The sequence below is a fragment of the Aulonocara stuartgranti genome (genome assembly GCF_965226115.1).
Source record: "Aulonocara stuartgranti genome assembly, chromosome: 12".
Taxonomy (NCBI): domain Eukaryota; kingdom Metazoa; phylum Chordata; class Actinopteri; order Cichliformes; family Cichlidae; genus Aulonocara; species Aulonocara stuartgranti.
Window position 1 is genome coordinate 9,498,839 of NC_138948.1, and position 23,697 is coordinate 9,522,535.

At 41.9% G+C, this 23,697-nt stretch overlaps 2 protein-coding genes across 12 annotated transcripts in view; one reads left to right on the top strand and one right to left on the bottom strand.

The window, feature by feature from the left end:
• The window catches only part of LOC309719010 (uncharacterized protein), a 20,064-nt gene extending 14,976 nt beyond the window's left edge, over positions 1-5,088 (bottom strand). Inside the window, exons 1-4 of one of the 3 annotated variants that reach the window (XM_082554736.1) lie at positions 4,990-5,088; positions 4,565-4,629; positions 524-4,479; positions 167-432 (exon numbers count right to left, since the gene is read on the bottom strand). In XM_082554736.1, the coding sequence (XP_082410862.1) occupies positions 167-432; positions 524-4,479; positions 4,565-4,574 (4,232 nt within the window). In that variant the 5' untranslated portion in view covers positions 4,575-4,629; positions 4,990-5,088. Of the gene's footprint in view, positions 1-166; positions 433-523; positions 4,480-4,564; positions 4,630-4,884 lie in introns of all 3 variants that reach the window. The other 2 variants (XM_082554735.1, XM_082554737.1) reach the window with 2 other exon arrangements.
• On the top strand, positions 4,413-23,407 carry LOC309719016 (4-hydroxybenzoate polyprenyltransferase, mitochondrial-like). Of its 9 annotated transcripts, none has more exons than XM_082554761.1 (10): positions 5,433-5,548; positions 5,630-5,706; positions 6,174-7,288; positions 8,986-9,202; positions 9,954-10,120; positions 10,305-10,426; positions 10,674-10,759; positions 10,864-10,997; positions 22,234-22,422; positions 22,534-23,407. In XM_082554761.1, the coding sequence occupies exons 3-10, from the start codon at positions 7,247-7,249 to the stop codon at positions 22,648-22,650; spliced, it is 1,074 nt and encodes a 357-aa protein (XP_082410887.1). In that variant the 5' UTR covers positions 5,433-5,548; positions 5,630-5,706; positions 6,174-7,246; the 3' UTR covers positions 22,651-23,407. The 9 variants fall into 9 exon arrangements, with proteins under 9 accessions (XP_082410891.1, XP_082410892.1, XP_082410893.1 ...); XM_082554768.1 differs by having other exon boundaries at positions 5,630-5,694; positions 6,174-8,408; positions 8,963-9,202; XM_082554760.1 differs by having other exon boundaries at positions 5,630-5,694.
• The last annotated feature ends 290 nt before the right edge of the window (positions 23,408-23,697 follow it).

Consider the following 23,697-nt stretch of genomic DNA (forward strand, 5'->3'; position numbering starts at 1 on the left):
TATGTTACTTTTTAAGTGAGCCCACAACAACAATAAAAACAAACAAAACAAAAAAAAAAAACGTGGCAAAATGGTGTGACTGCTTTAATATATGAGTCTAAATTTAGCCATTATTACTTTTTTTTTAGTTTAGTTTTTAACAATAAAAAAAGCCCAAAGTTCTTACTTGTGTTTTAATCCAGATGTGGAGCTATTGTCCAATTTCTTGATGGCTGCCAGGGCTGCGTGGCTGTGCTCATGTGAATGCAAGCCTTTCAATGACATAAACATCCGGCCGCACTGTCTACACGTGTGTTTGTCTCCATTCGATTCTAGTTCTGGCTGCTGTACATCAGAGAGTTCTGATGTAGCGGCGCTCTGTACTCGTGTCCCGTTCCAACGATTAACCTCGTTCACAGTTTCCAATGTGGTCATTTCATCTTGCCTGCAGGGCTGGAAAAAAAAAAAAATCACAGTAATGGTCAAATAACACGAGTAGATCAGAAGACAAAGAGCGTAGACAGGAATTACAGCGTCAACTTACCTCGCTGGATTCTTGCTCTAGTGTTGTACTAATAAGCGACTCCTTTCTCTGCGCAGCCTTGGCCTTCTCTAGCATCCTTGCTCTGTGGCGATCCATGTGATAACACACCATTCGAATCCCATTTAATTGTGTGTTGCAGTGGTCACATTTGTAAACCCCTGTGTTTTTCTTTTTCCTCAATCCTAGTGACAACACAGTAAAGTCCAATTTCCACTCTGAGCGGTGAAAAGTACTATAGTGGTCAATGAGCAGCTGCGACGACTTGAATGTTAATTCTGGACATTTCAAACATTTAACCTTTGTGCTGTTGCCTGATTTAAGTACGTTGCTGGGAGAGTTCCATTTACGCTTATTATATTTGTCAAGAAGTTTGTAAATACTGACTGCATCCAATTTGTGATAATTTTTGTAGTGGCGCTGGAGGTATTTTCGATACGGTCCTTTATAGGTGCACATCTGGCACTTGTACAACTGTTTGCTGCTGCGGAGGCCGGACAGCAAAGTTGATGGGGATGCCTCAGGAGTTTCCGTTTGTGGAGCCTGTCTACTTTTCGCAATTTTTACTCTTCTCGAAGTTTTGTTTTTCACAGAGGCATCCTTCCGTGCTGAGCCCCGAGATGTGTGAACCGGCTGGCTTTCAGTGTCAGTGTGCTCATACACTTTTCTGTCATGATGAACCATCTTACAGTGAGCATTGAGTTTTGTCAGTGATCCATGGATTTGTGAACATTTTTTACACAAGTACCCTCTTTCATTAGAACTTCTTCCTAAAGTACAATTGACCATGTTTGATGCAAAGACTTCACCTGTCTCAAGTTCATCTGCCCAGACTACAATTGCTGGATGCTTCATTTGACAGTGAGTGAGGGTCCCTTGGGAGCTAACATTCACATATGGACACTTTGGACACTTGTAGATCAAGAGGCTTTTTTCTGCTGTTATGCTAGACTTCAATGTCTTATGCCTTCTTTTTTTGCGCTGCTGTTTTGGTTTTTGTTCTTGTTCATATCTTTCAATTACAGCTTCCGGGTGTTTCAATCCACAGTGAATGTGGAGACCCTGTTTGCTATTAAAATTTGCAGAGCAGTAAAGGCACTTGAACACTTTGGAGGACAATGAGCGAGATCTGTCACTTTGGTCTTCCACCCGCCAGCTTGCGCTTGTTTTCTTGGAAAGTTTTGCATTCAAAGGATGAACCATTCGGTAATGGTGTGCCAGATCTGACAAAGATTTAGATTTAAAAGAGCATCTTTTGCAAGACAAACCAGCTTTATTTTGTCCGGATCTTTGGGATAGCAATCTGTTTTCAGTGCCATTGCCTCCACTCTGCTCTAGATCAGGCTTCTTCTTTTTAGAAAGGACAATTTCAGGACCAGCATATAACCGAGAATTTACATACTCAACGCAGGGGACACGTCCTAGGTGGCGTTCCTGGTAGTGCTCATAAACTGCTGCAGCTTTTTCATGTCTGAAAACACAGAATTCACAATAATAGCCGCGCTTTAATGATCCTTGTCTAAAATAATATCTTAAAATATCTGTGACTGTACGCTTTACTTTGTGAATTTTCCTTAAATGCGTCTTCAGAGCATATATCACGTCAGTTTTGTATGCGCATGCGTATGAGTAACAGTTCAGGGACCTCTTTGTGTGTGGGGTTGTCACTGAGGGTGTTGCTGAAATGACCAAAGACTTTGAATGCTTCCTTGTTTTTTTCTTTTTCATTTTCAGCTTGAGGATTTCCTGAGCAGCTTCTTCATTTTGAGTGGATGTTAGAGGAGATTTCTGTGCCTGATCGTGGATCTTAGATGTATGCAGAAGGACTTCTGAAGTCTTCGCCTTAAATCCATGATGTGTTTTGCTGTAATGGCGCATTACCCGATCCAAAGTACTATGCCTGTAGTTACAAAAGTGGCAAAAAAATGCTTTTTCTTCGCCTTCATTTATTATAGGAGGAGGTAGACGGGAAGAAGAGGAATCCTTTGCATTTGCTTTCCTGATTTCATCATGGATTAAAGCTGTATATTCAAGAACACACTTAGTGCTGGAATTACACTTTCGATGAACCTTAGCCTGATGGATAATTACTCCTTTTACAGACGGATTTCCAAAGTTGCATTTGTGGCAGTAAAACAAGTTTTCTGGACATGCGTAGGACTTGTTCTGTCTCTCTCCTGTTTCTGAGGCATCTGCTGTGTAATCCTCCTTATACAGATCTTCTTTTTCCCTACACATCTTCACTTGTTTACTAGTATTAAATTGGGAAGATGAAGGACTTTTTGACATCTTAGATTCACTCTGACGTTTCTGCATCTCAGCACTGTACCCTAGGACATCATCAGTACCTATTGGTGCATCCATAGAATGTTTTGCATAGTGATGACCAAGGATACTCTTAACCTCGGTACTTGTGTAACTGCAGAACTGGCAGTAAAATGTTTCATTTGGTAAACTGGATGAGGAAATGTCCAGTCCAGTAGTAATTTCTTTACTGGATTTTGTTGGAAACTTCGAAGATTCCCCTTTCGTGGTTTGGGAAGATTCTGAACGATTCTTACAGGCTTCTGGTGTGGTCTCTGAATGATCTACTACAATCACAGAATCTGAACACTTCTCAGATGTCATCTCTGATGCTGCATGTGATGTGGGACAAGCGGACTGTTTGATTTTATCTAATGTGATTACTTCATCTGGGTGGCTTTTTTGGTAGTGAACATCTAGACTCAGCTGAGACGATTCCTCTTGGCATTCAGACATTGAATATCTGCAGAACAATAAGGAATTCTCCACTTCATATGTTGCATGCTTTGCCTTGTAATGTTCTTTCAAAGACTTCAATAGATTGATAGTAAATTTACAAAGAAAGCATTTGAAAACCAAACTGAGGCCACATGATTTCATGGCAAATACATCTGGGGCATCTGGATGATTTTCCAAGTAGTGCCTCTTGAGGTCAGCTGTGCTTAAAAACTCAACTGGACACTCCAAGCAACGAAAGGTGGCACTGTGATCACTTGCGTCCTGAATGTAGACAGAATTGTATCTGATATAAGGGTGGTCACTTTGATAATGGGCAGAAATTCGCCTGATGCCCACGTCGCTGTAGTCACAATGTTTACAAGAATACACTTTTGCCGCGTCTGCCTCGTCTTCATCTTCGCTGACTTCGCTGCTGGATGACTGTTGTCTATTTTCATTTTCCGTGAGCATCTCTTCGTTATCCAACTTGGCTTTTTTGACAGGATGACCTTTTAAACTTTTACCACTGGATCTCTTCACAGCACTGTCAGGAACAGTTTCCTTTCTGAATTGTTCCGGAGTTTTAGTCAAATCAGTAGTCAAGTCAGTGTGCAAAAAAGGGTACGACTTACTTCCGGTGATATCTATCACAGACTTTGCTGTGACTTTAAACACACGACTACTGTTTGGACAGGAGCTTGAAGGAGATTCCTGCAAAATTTTCAGGTCCTTTAATGTGCAGTTTGCTTCTGAGGTAGAAATATCTGAAAGAACTGATGGATCTTCCGATGTTCCTGCAGCTTCATTGTTCTGGTTTGCTGAAATGACACTTAAAGTGCTGTCGAGGTTTTCTGAAATGATGACACCTCCTGACACGTTAGGATTTTCTGAAGTTTTGTGACACAGTTCCTCGTGTTCACTTAAACCATCCCAACTACAAGCTTTAAAATCACACCTCTGGCATTTAAAATTATCTCCTGAACTCCTGCTGCTGCTCTCTGTGTTGGCTTTGTCAGTCCCAGGGGATAAACCAGCCTCTCTGAGAGAAATTTCTGTATTGAGGCCATGCACCTTGTTAAGGTGTTCAAAAAGGTACACCTTGGATTCGAAGATCAGCACACAGTGACTACAATGGAAAGCCTCGACTTGGGATTCTTCAGTGACTGCTTGGCTGATGACTTGCTTGATGTGGCCAGAGGTGGAGCACTCCACTGTATCTGAGGGGGCAGGCAACAGACCAGTATAGATCAGCATAGGTCAGTATCTATTCACAAAGACGTTGCATACCTCTGTGATACATACCGTTTTCCATCTTGCATGCCTCTTTTAACCCACAGCCTTACACATTAAGTGACACACCTAGACAACTGAAAAAACAGATTATTATTTTTCTCAAGGCACAGAAGCAGCACAACATAATCCGACGCTACTTCGTTATCCGTTATTAAGTTATACACACAAGTGAATACTTAAAGAGAGCGAGAGAGCGAGATTGTACGCTTTGCTAATATTATCTTTAAATATGGCAGCACAAAGAACTCAACACCTCTATTTAACTTTCAGTGTAGCATATTCAACAGGAAGGAGACGTAAAACGAGTCAACCGAATAAACAGATCCTACCTATTTTAACAAAATGCCGAGATGTGCAACTCGCTAAAGTGCGCGATGCACGCAAGGTTTTTACTCACGCATGCACACAAAAACAGGACAAGGCTTAGGAGGCACCGTTTTGAACCGCTGCTGGAAGTCGCGTGAACACGGAGCACGTTTCCGCCATTTTTCAAGCGTGTGTGACTCTCCCTGGCCTGTGCTTCCCCCACCGCAACAAAACATCTTCACTTCCGTAGAATTCACCAACCCTTCAAAATAAAACTACCTGAAAACTACCTCCGCTGTGTAAGTAATTAAAATATCAGTTATAATGTTATTTACCAGCAGTTACACGAGATTCGATATAACGACAGGATATTTTGGTTTAATACGAACTAGGATTTCTTAATTGTATTTTTTTAAATTTTATCAATTTGATAAAAAAAAATATGTGTTTGTTAATATTCACGAAAACGTATGGAGTTTTTTGTTGTTGTTTTTTTTACTTCCACGCTTAGTTCATTGTGAAATCTGGGGAAACAGTAACCGGAAGTACGTAGATTTCATACCTTAACGCCAAGCCCCCCTTTTAAAAGTCTTTTCTGTTTTTGTGATGGTGTTGTTTTCTGTTTTTATGGCCGGCGATATAGGTATTATAATGTCCAATGAAAGGTATTAACAAATCCTCCATACTGTAAGTGTTATATAGCACCGCATATTTAAATAAATGGGCGCTATTGTTATTAAAAACTTATAACAGAAATCCTTTTTTCAGGCTCGGTTTCTATCGCAGGCAGTTGGCCACGTGCTTGCAGTGACGATGCTTGCTGAGCTGCACAGGTCACAAAGAAAGCAAGAAAAGCTTTGTTTTACCAATATCACCTTGGTATCCCAGAGAAATTTTATACTGATGTTGCAGACTTTTGCAGAGGGTCTGGCTTTTACAACAAGATGAAAGCTAAAACATTCTAGGGAAAATTAAAGGATCTAGATTTGTGTCACATATCACATCTTCACAGCAGTTTTTGCTCAATATGTTTCAAATTCACTCTTTATATGTTCATGATGCGCAAATCCTTTCGAGGCAGATATCCTGCTTTAAGCAGGAGGCCGTTTGTGTAAAAAAGGAACGACCATCTCTCAAACGAGAAGGGGCTTAAGAGTTTATCTTTCACGATCTTATAATGCAGTGAATGCAGCCATTCCTCATCTCACAATGAATAGTACTCATACTAAAAAGTACAAAATGAAAGCATGTTTCTCATTATCAACTGCACCACTTAACCAGCCACACTGCTCTGTTTCTATTCTCATTGTAGTCTTTGGGGCGATCGTGGCTCAAGAGTTGGGAGTTCGCCTTGTAATCGGAAGGTTGCCGACATACATCGCCGCTTTACGTCAACTCCGAAGCCCTTTGGAACAGGGCCCTGTGCAGCACTGTTCAGCAAGAGCAGTGAGGTTTCAGTTGTAATGCTGCTTACATTTGTCACATGTTTTTTGCATATGCAATAATGTTGCATATTCCACAGCCCTACCCTGTCTTGACAAGTAAATTTAAGAATCTGTTTAGGACTTATTTAGCTTATTACTCACTTTGAATTTTTTTTTTTATTGAAACTAAGCTTCTGGCTTATTGGTGTTATTTTAGTCATTATGCAGCCGTATTGTTTGTAAAGTTGGTGAAGCCTGCAGTCGGCTGAAACTGAAGAAGTCACATAGATAAGTGATAAAATGTTTCTACTAAACGCTGGGTCCAGATGAACAGAAATAAATTTCTAGGATCCGATCAGTTTACACTGACTACTACTCCATGGTTGTTTTGTATGTTAACAAGAACAAAATAAGTGAAGTAGACTTACAGGGCTTGTTCAAAGAGGTTTTCCAACATATGGTTTTAACCAAAAAAGCATGGGTGCTTTTTCCTTAATAAGTGCAAAAAAAGAAAGAAACAGGCAATTGTTAAGAACGCCTTAGGTGAAGCAGTGTTAGATAAACTAACAAAACACTGCTATTAAAAAAACTATTGGCATATAAAAGCTTCCATTAAGCTGAATATTATTTATATTATTGCATACATATGGTTGACAGAAAGTGACCTCTGTAGCTATTTCCCATTGAGGATTGCAAAAGAAACCACAAAAACGAATAAAACCAACTTACTGATTGTTTGTACATGTGCAGAGGAGGCAAAGTGGATATACTGGATAAAGAATGCTGAATATGGAGCTGCCATAATAAAAAATAAAAACTAGTTAGTGTGAGACCTGGTTTTTATTTAACCAGTAAGGAAATTGTGATGCACACTCCACACCAGTTGGAGGCGCTGGTCCTCCAACTTGTCTGTCAGTCTCAAAGAAGAGACGACCAATGACGACCCAGCAGGGAAGTATTGATGTGGTTGTCATCTGTCCAGTGTTTGGTCTTTTTAAAATCGGTATATTCTCTATTGTAACCTTCATTGTAAGCTTGCTTTGGCGTTATATCACACTAGAGTTAGCAAGTGTGTTGGTAGCATTCAGAGCATATTTCTCCTGTTTTGGCTTCCCTTCATTGGCTTCCTGTTAAGTCCAGAATTGAATTCAAAATCCTGCTCCTCACATACAAGGTCTTAAATAATCAGGCCCCATCTTATCTTAATGACCTTGTAGTACCATATCACCCTATTAGAGCACTTCGCTCTCGCTCTGCAGGCCTACTTGTTGTTCCTAGAGTATTTAAAAGTAGAATGGGAGGGAGAGCCTTCAGTTTTCAGGCCCCTCTTCTGTGGAACCAGCTTCCAGTTTGGATTCAGGAGACAGACACTATCTCTACTTTTAAGATTAGGCTTAAAACTTTCCTTTTTGCTAAAGCATATAGTTAGGGCTGGATCAGGTGACCCTGAATCCTCCCTTAGTTATGCTGCAATAGACATAGGCTGCCGGGGGATTCCCACGATGCATTGAGTTTTTCCTTTCCAGTCACCTTTCTCACTCACTATGTATTAACAGACCTCTCTGCATTGAATCATATCTGTTATTAACCTCTGTCTCTCTTCCACAGCATGTCTTTTATCCTGTCTTCCTTCTCTCACCCCAACCGGTCGCAGCAGATGGCCGCCCCTCCCTGAGCCTGGTTCTGCCGGAGGTTTCTTCCTGTTAAAAGGGAGTTTTTCCTTCCCACTGTTGCCAAAGTGCTTGCTCATAGGGGGTCATATGATTGTTGGGTTTTTCTCTGTATCTATGAAGCGCCTTGAGGCGACTTATGTTGTGATTTGGCGCTATATAAATAAAATTGAATTGAATTGAATTATATTTTCAGTGATAGCTTAGCCTTGTTACTGTAACACCAGCTTGTCTCATGTAGGTGTGTGCAGTGTCTTACCTAAACAGCTAAAACAGTCAGGTTGTTTCAGCCAAAAGTTTCACACATCTCTGTTTCTGTTGTACCAAATGTATTTGTTTAACCTTCGTTTGCATGTGTCTTTCTGCTTCTGTGTGTGCAGAGAGACACCATGTTCCCAGCCAAGCTAGCTTTGAGCACTCTGAAAAGGATCCACCATGGAGCTTGTTATCGATGTCAATTGTTAGATTATAATATTATTTTATGCCATGTTATACCCCTAACTAAAGATTGTGAATTATTATGTAGTTTTAGTTTGCATTATTCTCCTGAATTAGAAGAAGCTGATAACTATTGCATTCGTTAAACTGATTTGCATTACATTAGACTGCTGATTTATTGTGGATGAATGATATTGTTTTATGATGTTATAAGAAATACTGTTTGCAGAAAGTCATCGCCTTATTTGTCTGATTAGAAGAGAACAGAATATACTGGAGTTTTCTGCCCCAACTCAGCAGGAGCAGATAAACGGGGAGCCAAGGTCGTAGCTTAGGCGCCGTGTGAGAGAAAAGCATGTGAATGTTTAGGCTTTTATGATAAGGTGGGAGAACCAGAGGCTATAAGAGTTTGAGCAATGCTCCACCATTTTGAGATCTGAGGCTGTCTGCATCAGTGTCCATCTCCCACGTGTGTGATCATTAAAATCATCGTTTGACTTGACCCGGCCGGACCAGTGTTGTTATTGTGGTTTTTCTCTTGTCTCCATCCCCAATATTTTGAACCATAACACTTTCTACCTGCTTCATCCAGAAGGAAGGGATACAGGCTGGAGATGGGCCCCCCTCAGACTCCCGTGTGTGGAAGAGAAAGCCTAAGAACCAATCTGCAATCTGGTCATCAATAAGACTTCTTGAAACACAGCAAAACGGGAGAAGACGGTTCAGTTTATCAGCTGCTACTATAGTAAATTCAGCACCAGTACACGTCCAACCGTACCTCCGGCTGATGAGGCTGGACAAACCTATAGGTTTGTACTTATATGAACATCACATTGTTGGGTTGTCGTGTCTTCATTCGCTCACCCCAACCAGTCGCGACAGATAGCCGTCCCTCCCTGTTAAAAGGGAGTTTTTCCTTCCTACTGTGACAAAGCAAGCTCATGTACTCAGGTTTAACTTCAGCAGGTCATTATGACCATGTCTACACATTCATTTTCTGCTATGCAATGATTTTTATCTGTGTCAGTTTAAAAGAAAAATATTGATATCTAGAATATTGCAGAATTTTGACTTTATTCCAAACATGCACTCTTTAAGCCCAGAACAATTTTTAGCAGCATTTTCACCATGTTAACAAAACAGAACAAAACAAGAAGCTATATAACATTAATACAGTCTTCAGAAAACAAATGGCTAAAATAAGCACGTCATCTTTGACCTTGTAGAGCTATTAACTGGCACTAACAGGGAAGCATCTTTGTAAGCATGTAGCCCTAACTCATGATGTAGATAATAATTGTTAAAATTGTTCTTTGAAAGAATCCTACCAAACTGTAAAACTCTTATGTAATTACTGTGTAAGACAATGAGTCTAAAATATCTTGCCCCTGCATTTTTTCAGTGTCACTGCACAGATGCATCTAAAACCAAACCACATTTAAAATGCCACCAGATTAATGTAGCTATTGGCTGCACATTCATCTCTTTGTGGGCTTTGTTTCTGTTCTTATCTTACTTCCTTGTTTAATTCCCTTGAAATTCATTGCCTTTTAATCGTAGGGACATGGCTGCTGTACCTCCCCTGTACATGGAGCATTGCTTTGGCTGCTAACCCTGGATGCTTCCCAGATCTGGGCATGCTCACACTGTTTGGTACAGGTGCTCTTCTCATGAGAGGGGCCGGCTGCACCATCAATGACATGTGGGACAAAGACTTCGACAAAAAAGTAAATGAGATTTTCTTACAGCTGACTCCAAACAAAGAACAGGACATGTTTTTGCAATAAAGTAAATAAAACTTCCATTTCTAAGCAGACGTTAGACTTACCTGTGTCACTGTCACTCCCCTGCTCAAAGTGTTTATTTATTTTTCAGCTCTGATAAATTGAAAGTGTTTGTGTTTTTGCGCAGGTGTCCCGCACAGCCTCTCGACCAATCGCATCAGGAGAGATTTCTCGAATGCAGGCGCTGGTCTTCCTGGGAGGGCAGCTCTCGCTTGCACTTGGGGTTCTTTTGTGTCTCAACTATTACAGGTACTCAGAATCAATTTTATGTATGAACGTTAATGACATTTTATTAAGAAAATATAAATAGAAGAATAGGAACAGGTATATAGGTTAGATTAAATCCTCCGAGTCATGAGAAAAAAAAATCAGTGCAACAGTTGAACTGGATCACAATATTACTACAGTGTGTTAATTTTCATAGTGTAACTAAAAGTGATTATTTATCCAGTTATTTTGCAGTCTTTCCCTCACATTGTTCAAAATGCTCTCACAGTATAGCTCTGGGTGCTGCTTCTTTATCTCTTGTTATCACCTACCCACTGATGAAGAGGTTCACTTACTGGCCACAGTTTGTGTTGGGTATGTGCTGTGTAAAGTTATCTTGTAGTGTTCTTTGTCTAGAGTTAATATTTTACAGACTATCAGAGCTATAGCTGTTCTCTTGTTCTCTTCTCTCACTTTAGGACTCACTTTCAACTGGGGCGCTCTGCTCGGCTGGTCCGCTATTAAAGGCTCTTGTGATTGGTCCGTGTGTCTCCCGCTATACTTCTCAGGAGTGATGTGGACGCTGGTATATGACACAATATACGCACATCAGGTAAAGTAGTGGGCCTGAGAGATCGCACCACTTCGTTCCTATTAAACACAATTCTTTCCTTAAACCAAAGGCTGAGTGCAGTAAATGTAAAAGAACGCTCTCATACACCAACACTACCCTGAACCAATGATACCTGGCAACATGCTTTTTTTAATGCCAAATTCTGACACTGCCATTTAAGTGTTGCAGCAGAAATCATGACCAAGGTCATCAGCACCAGACCAGGAAAGCAGTTTTTCCAGTCACCTGTTGTCCAATTTAGCTTGCAAATGATAGCTTCAATTTCCTGACAGGAGCCCCCAATGTGCTTTTCTGCTGCTGTAGCCCATCGTGTTGTGCGTTGAGAGATGCTTTTTAGCAGATGTTCTTCTGAGTGGTTATTTGAGTTAACCTTGCCTTCCTATCAGCTTCCTTTCTGTCCATTCTCCTCTAACCTCAGACATCAATAAGGGATTTTTGCCCAGGTGAACTGGTATACATAATAAAGTGACTGTTGAGAACCTGTAAATTTAAGAAGAAAGGAACCGAGAAACTGAAACTAATTTAAAAACAGTTTAAACTGTGAGTACATGGTAGCTGTTCCTTTATATTTAAGAAATGCAGTTTAAGGGATTGCAGTTTACTGTGTTTACTGATGTTTTTCTTTGAGGTGAACATGAGATTAATGTGTCCTATGTTCGTTCGTTCAATCAATCAATCAATCAATCAATCAATCAATCAATCAATCAATCAATCAATCAATCAATCAATCAATCAATCATTATTTATAAAGCACTTTTCATACAAAAAATGTAGCACAAAGTGCTTTACATAGTTAAAAGCAGCCCACCCCACCCTCCAACTCACTCCCCACACTCTCATTAACATAAATGATGTGAATACACACATATCCCCCCCCCCCCACACACACACACACACACACACGCGCACACTTAAAGAGTAAAAATTGGGCTGGGTTCACATGAGCCAAGTGAGGAAACACTATAACAGGGAGCCGTCTGCACCGAGAGCCGGTCACAGACCGCAGCCTCCAGGCTGGGCACACAGCAGGAGGGAGGCAAAGGAGGCCCCCAGCCAGGCTGAGAGGACCCCCAGCGACCCAGCAGCCACGGTCGATCACAGCCCCAGTGCAGAGAGCCCCCTCCGAGGAAACACTGGAGATATGCCACAATAGGCTATATACAGGGTAAAATGATAAAATAAATAAGAAGGGGATACAATATAAATATAAATAGAGTAAGAAGATTAAAAAATGGATAAGAATAAAATCAATAAATATTAGGTAAAGCCTAAATTAATAATAAAATAGCAGGATAGAATAAATAAGCATAAAATAAATAAACGCTAAGTAAAAGCTAAATTAAAAAGGTGGGTCTTGAGCCTGTTCTTAAAAACATGTACGTTCTCTGCGGCCCTGAGCTCCTCCGGCAGGCTGTTCCACAGACGAGGACCATACCACTGAAAAGCTGCCTCTCCGTGAGTATGTGTCCTGACTTTAGGGACAATCAAAAGGCCAGTACCAGAGGACCTCAGGGTCCGCGAGGGTTCATATGGTAAAAGCAGATCTGAGAGATAAGAAGGCCCAAGACCATTAAGACATTTAAAAACCAATAAAAGAACTTTAAAATCGATCCTGAAACACACGGGGAGCCAATGCAGCGATTCTAAAACCGGTGTAATGTGGGCCCGCCCTCTGGTCTTCGTCAGCACACGAGCTGCCGAGTTTTGCAAAAGTTGTAAAGTTGAAATATTCTTCTTAGGAAGACCAGAGAGCAGGGCATTACAGTAATCAATGCGACTGGTAATAAAAGCATGCATCAGCATCTCCGTGTTGGCCCGAGAGAGAATTGGGCGGACTCTGGCTATATTTTTTAGATGATAAAATCCAATTTTGGTTACATGTTTAATATGTGGGATAAAACCAAGCTCAGAGTCAAAAATAACACCCAGGTTTTTCACTTGTAGCGAAGGACATAGTGAAAATGCCTCTAATTTAGACAAGAGTTTCTCTCTCTGAGCCTCAGGACCGACAATTAAAACTTCAGTCTTGTCCTGGTTAAGCTGTAAAAAGTTTTCTGCCATCCAAGATCTTATATCTAAAATACAGTTAAAAAGGGCATCCATTGGTCTGGTGTCATCAGGAGACACAGAGATGTACAGCTGCGTGTCATCAGCGTAACTGTGAAAGTTCACTCCATGCCTCCTGATGACACTGCCGAGAGGGAGCATATACAAATTAAAAAGTACAGGGCCTAAAACCGACCCTTGAGGCACACCACATGTCATTTTATGGATCTTAGAGGAGCATGTATCCATACTCACCATAAAAGTTCTGTCAGAGAGATAGGAAGTGAACCAGTTGTGTACAGCACCAGAGAGGCCCACCATGTGTTTCAGTCTGTTTAAAAGAATAGCGTGGTCTACTGTATCAAAGGCTGCGCTTAGATCCAGTAGCACCAGGACTGAGAGCTTTTGGGCGTCCCAGTTACATCTAAGATCATTTAAAACCTTTAGGAGAGCCGTCTCTGTGCTGTGGTTCACCCTAAATCCAGACTGGAATATCTCCAGGATCTTTCTATCATTTAGAAAATCATTAATCTGAGTAAAAACAAGTTTTTCTAAGATTTTACTTAAAAATGGTAAGTTGGATACAGGTCTGTAGTTATTAAAATCATTACAATCCAAATTGCTCTTCTTCAGAAGGGGCCTCACCACCGCCGTTTTAAAGGCAGCAGGGAAGACACCCAACTGAAGAGAGCAATTCATCATGTATAAAAGCTCAGCCTCAAAAAATCCATAAAGTGTTTTAAAGAGTGAAGAAGGGATTGGATCTACAAGACATGTGGTGGGTCTCACTGTGGAGAAAACTTTCTTAAGGTTCTCAGCATTAACCAGGACAAAGCTGTCCAGTGTCTCCTCAGGTACAATCGAGCCCGCAGATGTGTTTACAAACATATCGCGATTAGATAAAATATCAGATCTGATGGCGCTGACTTTTCCCCTGAAGTGGTCTGCAAACTGCTCACAGAGTGAGTCTGTGGGGGTTCTTTGGGAGCTGTTAAAATCAGGGTTAAATAAATGATCTATGGTGGAAAAGAGGACCTTGGGATTATTTTTGTTATTACTGATTATTTTGGCGAAGTATGAATTTCTTGAATTCCTTAATGTATTATTGTACACTTTAAGTTGCTCGCAAAATATTTGATGGTTGATAGTATTTTTATTTTTCCTCCACCTCCTTTCTGCTGCCCTGCAATTTCTTTTGAGTTTTTTGACTTCTTCGTTTCTCCAGGGTGATACGTGTTTTACGTTAATGTTTTTGGTGGTGAGTGGAGCAACGGAGTCAAGGCTTTTTTTCAGTTTGCTGTTGAAATGATTAAAAATCAAATCGCAGGGTGCAGGTAAAATCGCAGGGGGGCATTCGTCTAAAACCCTGGTAAAATTTGCAGCCACTTCAGAGGTTAGATAGCGCCTCCTCACAGTTCGCACCGAGGTCTCCCGCTGAATAAAACCGGTGATGTTAAAAAACACACAGTAGTTGTTAGGTATTTTAGTACCATGGTAGCATTTACTGGATATTGTTTTATAGTGACATTATACAGGAAAACTCTGTCATTCAATAAGGCCCCTTTGTTTTAGTTATTTTTCTCTTTGACCCAAGAATTGATGTGTGAGAATCACAGGCTGGTACAAGGTTGAAATACCACAGAGATCACTCCCTCAGCTACATTAGTTTCTTAATCTTTTAGACGCCTGTTGAAGGCCAAATGGTTTGTTTCAGATTTCACTAATGTAAGAACTCTTCGTTTTGTGCCTTGAAAATATGTCGCTGAGATAATCACAATTGTAGCTGAACTGATACACTACACAAAGGATGCTTCTTCACCCATGGGCAGGAAGACACTGCCTTATCTTGGTCTGTACTGGTTTAAACTGATAATCTGCTGTCTCATGAATTTTACCCTCTATATAAACTGTTGTACTTGTGAATAAAGTTGAGTCACTTTGGGAAGACAATCTAAAGCAGTCTCTGTTTTCTTGTTCTCCCAAGCTGCTCCCGAGCTCGTACTAACACGCTGAATGGCATGCTTGAATATTACTTGAGAATATATTTGACTGTGTTACAGACTAAGGGACATTCTCTGCTGATAGGTGAAGGTACATTCTCTGCTGATAGACGTCCACGCCTCGAAGGAAGTCGATCCACGGATTAGGCCCTGGAAACCGTTTCCTTCAATTTTGGTGTCGAGAAGTGGGATCCTGACGAAGGTAGGCACTCGTCTTTATTTTATAAGACTGTGTTATGCCTTTCTCAGTGATCCACATAGAAACGGGATACGCTGACGAGGCCTTCTTCAGTGGCCCACATAGTAACAAGTGGGATACACTGAGGAGCCTTCTTTAGTGGCCCACATAGAAACACAGGAAGTTGCCTGTTGTTTTGTAAATAAAAGCAGAAAGGACACAGGAAGTTGCCTGCTGTCATAAACTAAGAAGTTGCTCACCAGCAGAAAGGACACAGGAAGTTGCCTGGGGTCATAAAACGAGAAGTTGCTCGTTAAAAAGTGAGAAGTTGCTCACTAAAAAGATAAAATTGCTAGCAAAAAATCAAGTAACCTCAGGTGTGCCACAGCAAAAATAAATACTAACCTAAATCCTCCTAGCGTGTAAACCCCTCTGGAAATCACTGAACATGGGTCAGAATAATTCAAAGACCTTAGACGGGTCCGATAAAAAATCAAAATTAACTGTAAAACCGAAAAAATAAAATATAAAATCACAAATAGCGGCTCAGTACGACTCCCACTTCCGGTTACGTTTAACCCACGCTCGCGAATCAATGAAGACTTCCATGATTACGTATCCAGAACATGCGGAAGTGCTTATGTGACTGATTTCGTCTCGAACTTAAGAACTATAACTTTAATGCATTCTAATTTATTTCCGGAGCCCTATCCCGAACGATTATCGCCAGAAAACAGGTCAGTAAAACTGAAGGCCAGTGCAGATACTACCACGAAAGCTAAAAGTGTTAAGATAAAGTTGAATTTTGATGTAGAAGGCTCAGAGGAAAGTGAGAAACTAATGTATGCAGGATTACCCGCTCCAGCACAGCAAGGAAGTTTCAGAGGACGGAAGGATAAAAGTAGAGATATGTGTTTTTATTGTGGCTCAGTTTTCCAGCAGCCGCAGACACCCAGAGCAAAAAATGAATTTGTGTATTTCATTTAACATAAAGGGTGAAATGTTTGCTGACACTGATAACAGCTTATGTTTTCTCTGCCCTATGTACCGACATGATGGAGAAGGAACATCCTCTGTGTCAGCTGGACCCTCAGCAGAGAATGAACTCAACATCCTTTTTGTCCGGTACTCTATGTCACACACTGTGCCAAAAAAAACGTGTACAGACGCCACTACCAGGTAATCCCATGACTGGGAGCCACACTTTTGTTTCTCTAAGGTCAAACAGTGATTTTGTTACATAACTCAGACATAGGTTACGAAATATGTCGACACATAGATCTAACCTACCCTATCCACTGTACTATTTCTGCAGTTACATTGCCAGCTGAATACCAGAATATGACATTGTGGTCTAAAAGTGAGAATGATATAGGATTTATTGACTGTACACTTTATCACGTACACCTATTAAAACACAACAAGCCAGTATATGTCAAGCAACATCCCATTTCTGCCGAAAAAGCCTCAGCCCTAGATGTCATGATAGGAGATTTATTGACTACAGGAGTAATAAAGCCCACACTCCTGTCAATCCTGTGCCAAAGCCTAACAAACCTGGCGTATGGCGTTTCATACAAGACTTAAGGCAAATTAATGCAGTCAACATTCCTCTGCCACCTCTCGTTTCAGATGTTCACAGCATATTGACATGCATTGCATACACATTTTACCGTGGTGGATTTATGCTCCGCTCCTTTTTCTCAGTACCTGTGCATGAAGACACACAGCCGTTATTTGCATTCACACATAGAAATAAGCAGTACACTTGGACTCGTCTGCCTCAAGGCATGATAGACGGCCCTGCTGCTTTCTCAATGGTGATCTGTGCTACCCTGGACAGCTTTACTCCTCCAGGGCTGCACCCTGATCCACACGTGGATGACCTCCTCCTCTGTGCTCCGAGTGAAAAACTATGTCAAACTGCTACACACATGCTTCTCCAGCACCTCCAAAAGACTGACCACAAAGCATCAGCAAAGAAAATGCAGTACTGTCAGACTTCTGTTCAATATTTGGGATTCACACTGTCTCACGGAAAACGTTCCATGACTGCAGACAGGGTCAAAGCTGTGACCTCCGTCCCTCGGCCCACTACACAGAAGGAAATGTTGTCCTTCCTGGGCATGGTGAACTATTGCAGACAGTGGATACCAGACTGTTCTTTTCATGACCACATTCTGCGTGACTGTTGTAAAAAAGACAAGCCTCCTCGAATACTGTGGTCCACAGAAATGACTGCCTCTTTCAATGCATTAAAGGGAGTGCTGACCTCCGCCACTCAAAGGTGCTGCCTGAATTGTTCAGGGAATGCCGGCCTGCCTGAGAGCAGTAGCAGCTTGCTCTATCATGATAAGGGACTGCGAGAAGCTCACACTCTCACATGACACTATTCTACACACCAATCACCAGGTCACGACCATTCTAGCAAACATAACTACACAACACATGACCGCACAACGTCGCTCAGGTTATGAAGCTACACTGACTTCAACAGCAAATCTCACTATAAAAGCAAGCAGCACACCCAATTCGCCAGCACACTTACTTATTCGTATGCTGTGTTCCTCTGACCGACAGGATGGTTCAGACGACCCTGACGATCATGACTGCATGACACGTATACAGGAATCCACAGCACCATGTCCAGATTTAGAGCAAACACCTATCCCAGACTCAGCCACGGTTTATGTGGACGGGTCCTGTTCAAGGCCGAGTGACAACTCATTTCTTTGTGGCTATTCAGTGGTAACAGTGCCTGACATCATACTAGAGGCTCACTCATTACCATTTCACTCAGCACAAAAAGCAGAGCTCATGGCTTTAATACGCGCCTGTGAGCTACATTTGGATAAGCATGTGACAATTTACGCAGACAGCCGCTATGCATTTGGCGTTGTGCATGACTTTGGCACATTGTGGAGACAGAGAGGATTTAGATCTGCTGATGGAAAATAAATTGCTAATTCTGATCTTGTGCAAAGACTTTTTCAGGCTATACAGCTGCCATCGGCCGTTGCAGTTGTAAAAACGAAAGGACACAGTACAGCTGACACAGACGAAGCAACAGGTAATGCCTTAGCAGACGTGACAGCCAAGGCTGCAGCTCCCACCTCCGCAGGAAGTATTATCTGTGCCCCTACAGCTGCCACTTGTTACACTCCCAGACTATTTAGAAACAAATGTTGATTTAAAATTTATACAAGAGCAAGCCTCTGCATGTGATTACACCTGTTGGGAGAATAATGACTGTACCTTAGATGACAGAGATGGCTTATACAAAATCTTAAGGGTTTGATTGCCCTCCCATATTCCCTGATGCCAGTCCTTGCCCGACATTTTCACTGTGTGAGTCATGTCGGACAAAGAGGGGTAATAGGGGCAATAAAATCAAGATTTGTAATTGAGAAAACATCACATGCAGTAAAAGCATATTAGCAACCTGTCTAACATGTGCACGAACTAATGTAGGAAAATCAAAAGCAAAACATCAGCATTTACCACAACCAGATTTTCCACTTCATACATTATGACTCCATCTGCAGTAACCAAATTATTTCCATTTGAAATAAGACTATTTCCAACACCATGGTCAGCTTCCAGAGGGGCACCGCTAGTAGAAGGTGATGTATATTGCATTGTCCACTGATGTTCACAACCTGGTAGAAAAACTGAATAATAACTATCAGAAAGTTTGTCTCTCTCAGCCTTTCCCCTCCACGGTTCCACAAGTGGAGACAAGGAGATGCGTGTTGGAGAAGTCACTAAAACCAAGGACACTCTGGGAGGCCGCGCGTGTTCCAGCCCCAGACTGTACTGGCAGTGACGAAGAACCAGCATCCTAACAGACGGACAACCTCAGTGGATTCATGCCAGCAGGGTTAAGACCAGTCCCACCAAACCACCTAAGGCGTCGGATCAAGTAGATGACGTCTCCGGCGAGCCAGCGCCCGGATCCAATACACCTACACACACACAATCACTGATTAACACACAACGCCGGAAAGAGCCAAGACTCAGAAAGCCTTTTGATCCCCCGCCTGAACAACAACAAGGTACTCGAACATCCAGCAGGAACAGAAAGCCTAGAGTACCACACAATGTCTAACCTGATAAAGATAGACTCGTTTCATCCTGATAATGGAGAAAATGAAATGCCCATTGTCATCACACGAACCTGGGACCAGGCCAGGAGACGACTAAAGAACTGTCTTTTTTATATATTTAGGTTATTAATCATATCTACTGCATTAACCTTAGGATTTTTATTTACTATTTCGTATTGTAAAGTGCAACCCTGTTCACATTTCTGCAAGCCACATTTTCAATGATAACCCATATAGCTACTAGTACAGCTACTTCAATGTATTTGCAATTAGCACAAATTGATCCTGAGGATGTGCCAGATGTTACCAATGATGTTCCTGATGTGTATATTGAACATTAGGTTGTGAACTATTACATTTTATGATTTGCTTTTTATATTATGTTATTACATTTGTGATTTTTCCTTTCTATTTGAGTTATTATTTTTAAAAATAATAAAAGAGGGGAACTGTTAGGTATTTTAGTACCATGGTAGCATTTACTGGATATTGTTTTATAGTGACATTATACAGGAAAACTCTGTCATTCAATAAGGCCCCTTTGTTTTAGTTATTTTTCTCTTTGACCCAAGAATTGATGTGTGAGAATCACAGGCTGGTACAAGGTTGAAATACCACAGAGATCACTCCCTCAGCTACATTAGTTTCTTAATCTTTTAGACGCCTGTTGAAGGCCAAATGGTTTGTTTCAGATTTCACTAATGTAAGAACTCTTTGTTTTGTGCCTTGAAAATATGTCGCTGAGATAATCACAATTGTAGCTGAACTGATACACTACACAAAGGATGCTTCTTCACCCATGGGCAGGAAGACACTGCCTTATCTTGGTCTGTACTGGTTTAAACTGATAATCTGCTGTCTCATGAATTTTACCCTCTATATAAACTGTTGTACTTGTGAATAAAGTTGAGTCACTTTGGGAAGACAATCTAAAGCAGTCTCTGTTTTCTTGTTCTCCCAAGCTGCTCCCGAGCTCGTACTAACACGCTGAATGGCATGCTTGAATATTACTTGAGAATATATTTGACTGTGTTACAGACTAAGGGACATTCTCTGCTGATAGGTGAAGGTACATTCTCTGCTGATAGACGTCCACGCCTCGAAGGAAGTCGATCCACGGATTAGGCCCTGGAAACCGTTTCCTTCAGTAGTGGTCAGAGACAGCCAAGTCAACAACAGAGGACACGCTGGTGGACAGCCCATGGGTGATGACCAGGTCCAGAGTGTGTCCTCTGTTGTGAGTTGGCTGTGTGACGTGCTGGGTAAAATCCAAACAGTGAAGAATGTTTAAGAATTCTTTTGATGCAGGGTCAGAAGGATGATCTATGTGCAGGTTAAAATCACCGGTTAAAATTATCATATTATATTTTGAATGTATGTTTGTTAAAAATTCTGAGAATTCCTTGATAAAAGCAGCACTGTCTTTAGGTGGTCTATAAATTGTGACAGATGAAACTGGAGGGCTGCTGAAAACAATAGCGTGGAATTCAAAAGTGGTAAAATGATCAAGTAAAATTTGTTTGGAGGTGAGTGTGTTGTTGGCTAAAGATGCAGTCCCACCACCTCTCTTACCACTTCTAACAGAAAAAGAGAAATTAAAATTTGGTGGGGAGGCCTCAGTGAGAACAAACTGGTGCATCCGAACCCAGCCATGTTTCAGTTAAAAATAAACAGTCAAGTTTATTATCTAAAATTAAATCATTAATAATAAAAGACTTGTTCAACAGAGAGCGGACATTTAAAAGTGCCATACTGATTGAGACTGGTGGATTTTTGACAATAGAGTTGAATGGATGTTGATATTTTTGAAGAGGCCGGAGGTTATTAATGTTTTTGGAGTTACTAGATTTATGATAATTCTGTTGCTCTCTGTTTGTGATTATGACGGGTATTGTGTTGACTGTGGGAGAGAGAGGTCCGAGTCCAGAGTTTTGTGTATTACTGTTAAAAGTGGAACAAATATAGGAGCTGGGACCAGGGGAACATCAGTCAGTGGCAGACAGATCTGCAGGTAATGTCAATTTGGGGTAGTGACAGGGCGATGTGCGGGAGTGCTGTACGCCAAATGCCAAATTGGCGGACAGCAAACGGCGTCCCCAGGCGTTGAGGTGGAGCCCGTCTGCCCCAAAAAGATGCCTCCTCTCCCAGAAGGCATCAAAATTGTTAATAAAACCCACGCCGTGGGAGACACAGGCGGAGGAAAGCCAGGTGTTAAGGCTGAGCAGCCGGCTGAAACGGCCTATCCCTCTGCCACAGGTGGGGGTGGGCCTGGAGATAAAAGCACTCACCTGCAACTGACCAAGGAGGCTGAAGAGTTGGAGGAAGTCCAACTTCAGCAGCTCAGATTGCTGTTTGGGGATGTCATTGGTGCCGATGTGGATGATGAGCCGGTTAACCTGTGGGTGGGATGCCAGAATGTTGGGAATTCTGTCCACTATGTCAACAACAGTGGCTCCCGGGAACGACAGCGTGAGCGCCCCCCTCATCCGCACGTTCCTGACGATGGAATCCCCGAGGACCAGCGTGGAGAGAGGAGGTGCTACCGGGGGCTGCTGGCCATCTGAGACGCCCGCGCCCGGCACCGGGGGTGTTCAGATGGAGATGCGCCAGCCGGACTGCGTGAGTGACTCCCAGGTAGCCGCGCCGTGGGTCCTCTTCTCCGAGGAGCCGGGGTAAAGCACAGCTCTCCGCGGTGAGTTTGCACCACAGCGTCGGGTTGCCCACCGCGGCTCCGGGGGCGTAGTGGTGGAGATGGCGCAGACCTCAGCGACACAGCGGGATGGCGAGGGCTAGCGGTCAGAGGAGGAAAGTCCACAGGATCCAGGATGTTAAAGTAGGGACCTTGATTGACTATGACCTCGTGTTGTTTTGTCTTTCATAAATAGGATAAGGAGGATGACATCAAAGTAGGAGTCAAATCTACTGCACTGAGGTTCCAGGAGCAAACCAAACCCTGGCTGAGTGGCTTCGTTGTGGCCATGATGTCTGGACTGGTATTAGCTGGGGTCAATGCTGAACAGACTCTCCCTTACTATGCTGTACTCACCGGTATAGCAATGCACCTGACAAACCAGGTGAGGATCATGGTCAACTTTAATACAACATTTAAATGAGAAACATGCACAGATTCATGTGTTTTAAGATTAGGTTTTCCATTGAAGTATATTTATTTTCTTCTCTTGTAGATTTACACATTAGACATCAACAAACCAGAAGACTGCTGGAAAAAGTTTGTTTCAAACAGAAACCTTGGACTGTTGTTGTTTTTAGGTATTGTTGTCGGGAATTTGTGGAAAGAATAAAGACAGACTCTGAAGAAATGAACAAGCCTTCATATAATTAGAGACGATGTTTTATTACATTTGTGTGTTTTGTTTTTTATGAGAAGCACTCTTTTAACAACTTATGTATTTTCAAAAATTCCAGCAAATCTAAATTGAAATTGCTGCAATAACTTTGACCACCAGGGAGCAGTATGATTCCTCCTACCTGATGAATGTACTGTACGCCAGTGGCCTCATTACTTTGTTTTGGTCCATAAAACACATAAATATCTGGGTCTTTGTGCGACATCCTTCATAAGTCACTGGTTGACATTGGTGCTCTTTGTTTTTATTCTGGCCAGGCAGCATTTACCCACTTTACCTGTGCTTATGGGGCGATCGTGGCTCAAGAGTTGGGCGTTCGCCTTGTAATCGGAAGGTTGCCGGTTCGAGCCCCGGCTTGGACAGTCTCGGTCGTTGTGTCCTTGGGCAAGACACTTCACCCGTTGCCTACTGGTGGTGGTCAGAGGGCCCGGTGGCGCCAGTGTCCGGCAGCCTCGCCTCTGTCAGTGCGCCCCAGGGTGGCTGTGGCTACAATGTAGCTTGCCATCACCAATGTGTGTGTGAATGGGTGGATGACTGGATATGTAAAGCGCTTTGGGGTCCTTAGGGACTAGTAAAGCGCTATATAAATACAGGCCATTTACCATTTATGTGTCAGAAACCACTTCCAGTTATTAATTATAGGACTTTGGTGAGAGTCGGCATGTAGATCTGCAGACTTTACTGGTTCTTTTTAGTGCTTTTGCAACATGAGACTGCTCTCACCCATGATGTTTCAGTACTCTAAAACTTTTAAACAAATTTTAAAGAGAATTCATTTACATCCAGTCCAGTGAAAAACTAAGTTCAAGGTTCAAGGTTCTTTATTATTTGTCACATGCATAGTTACAAATAATAAAGAACCTTGAACTTAGTTTTTCACTGGACTGGATGTAAATGAATGTCCAGTGAAAAAAACTAAGTACATCTAAGTACATCTTCCAATATAGAAGGTATGTTTAGTTGCAATAACTTAATCATTTT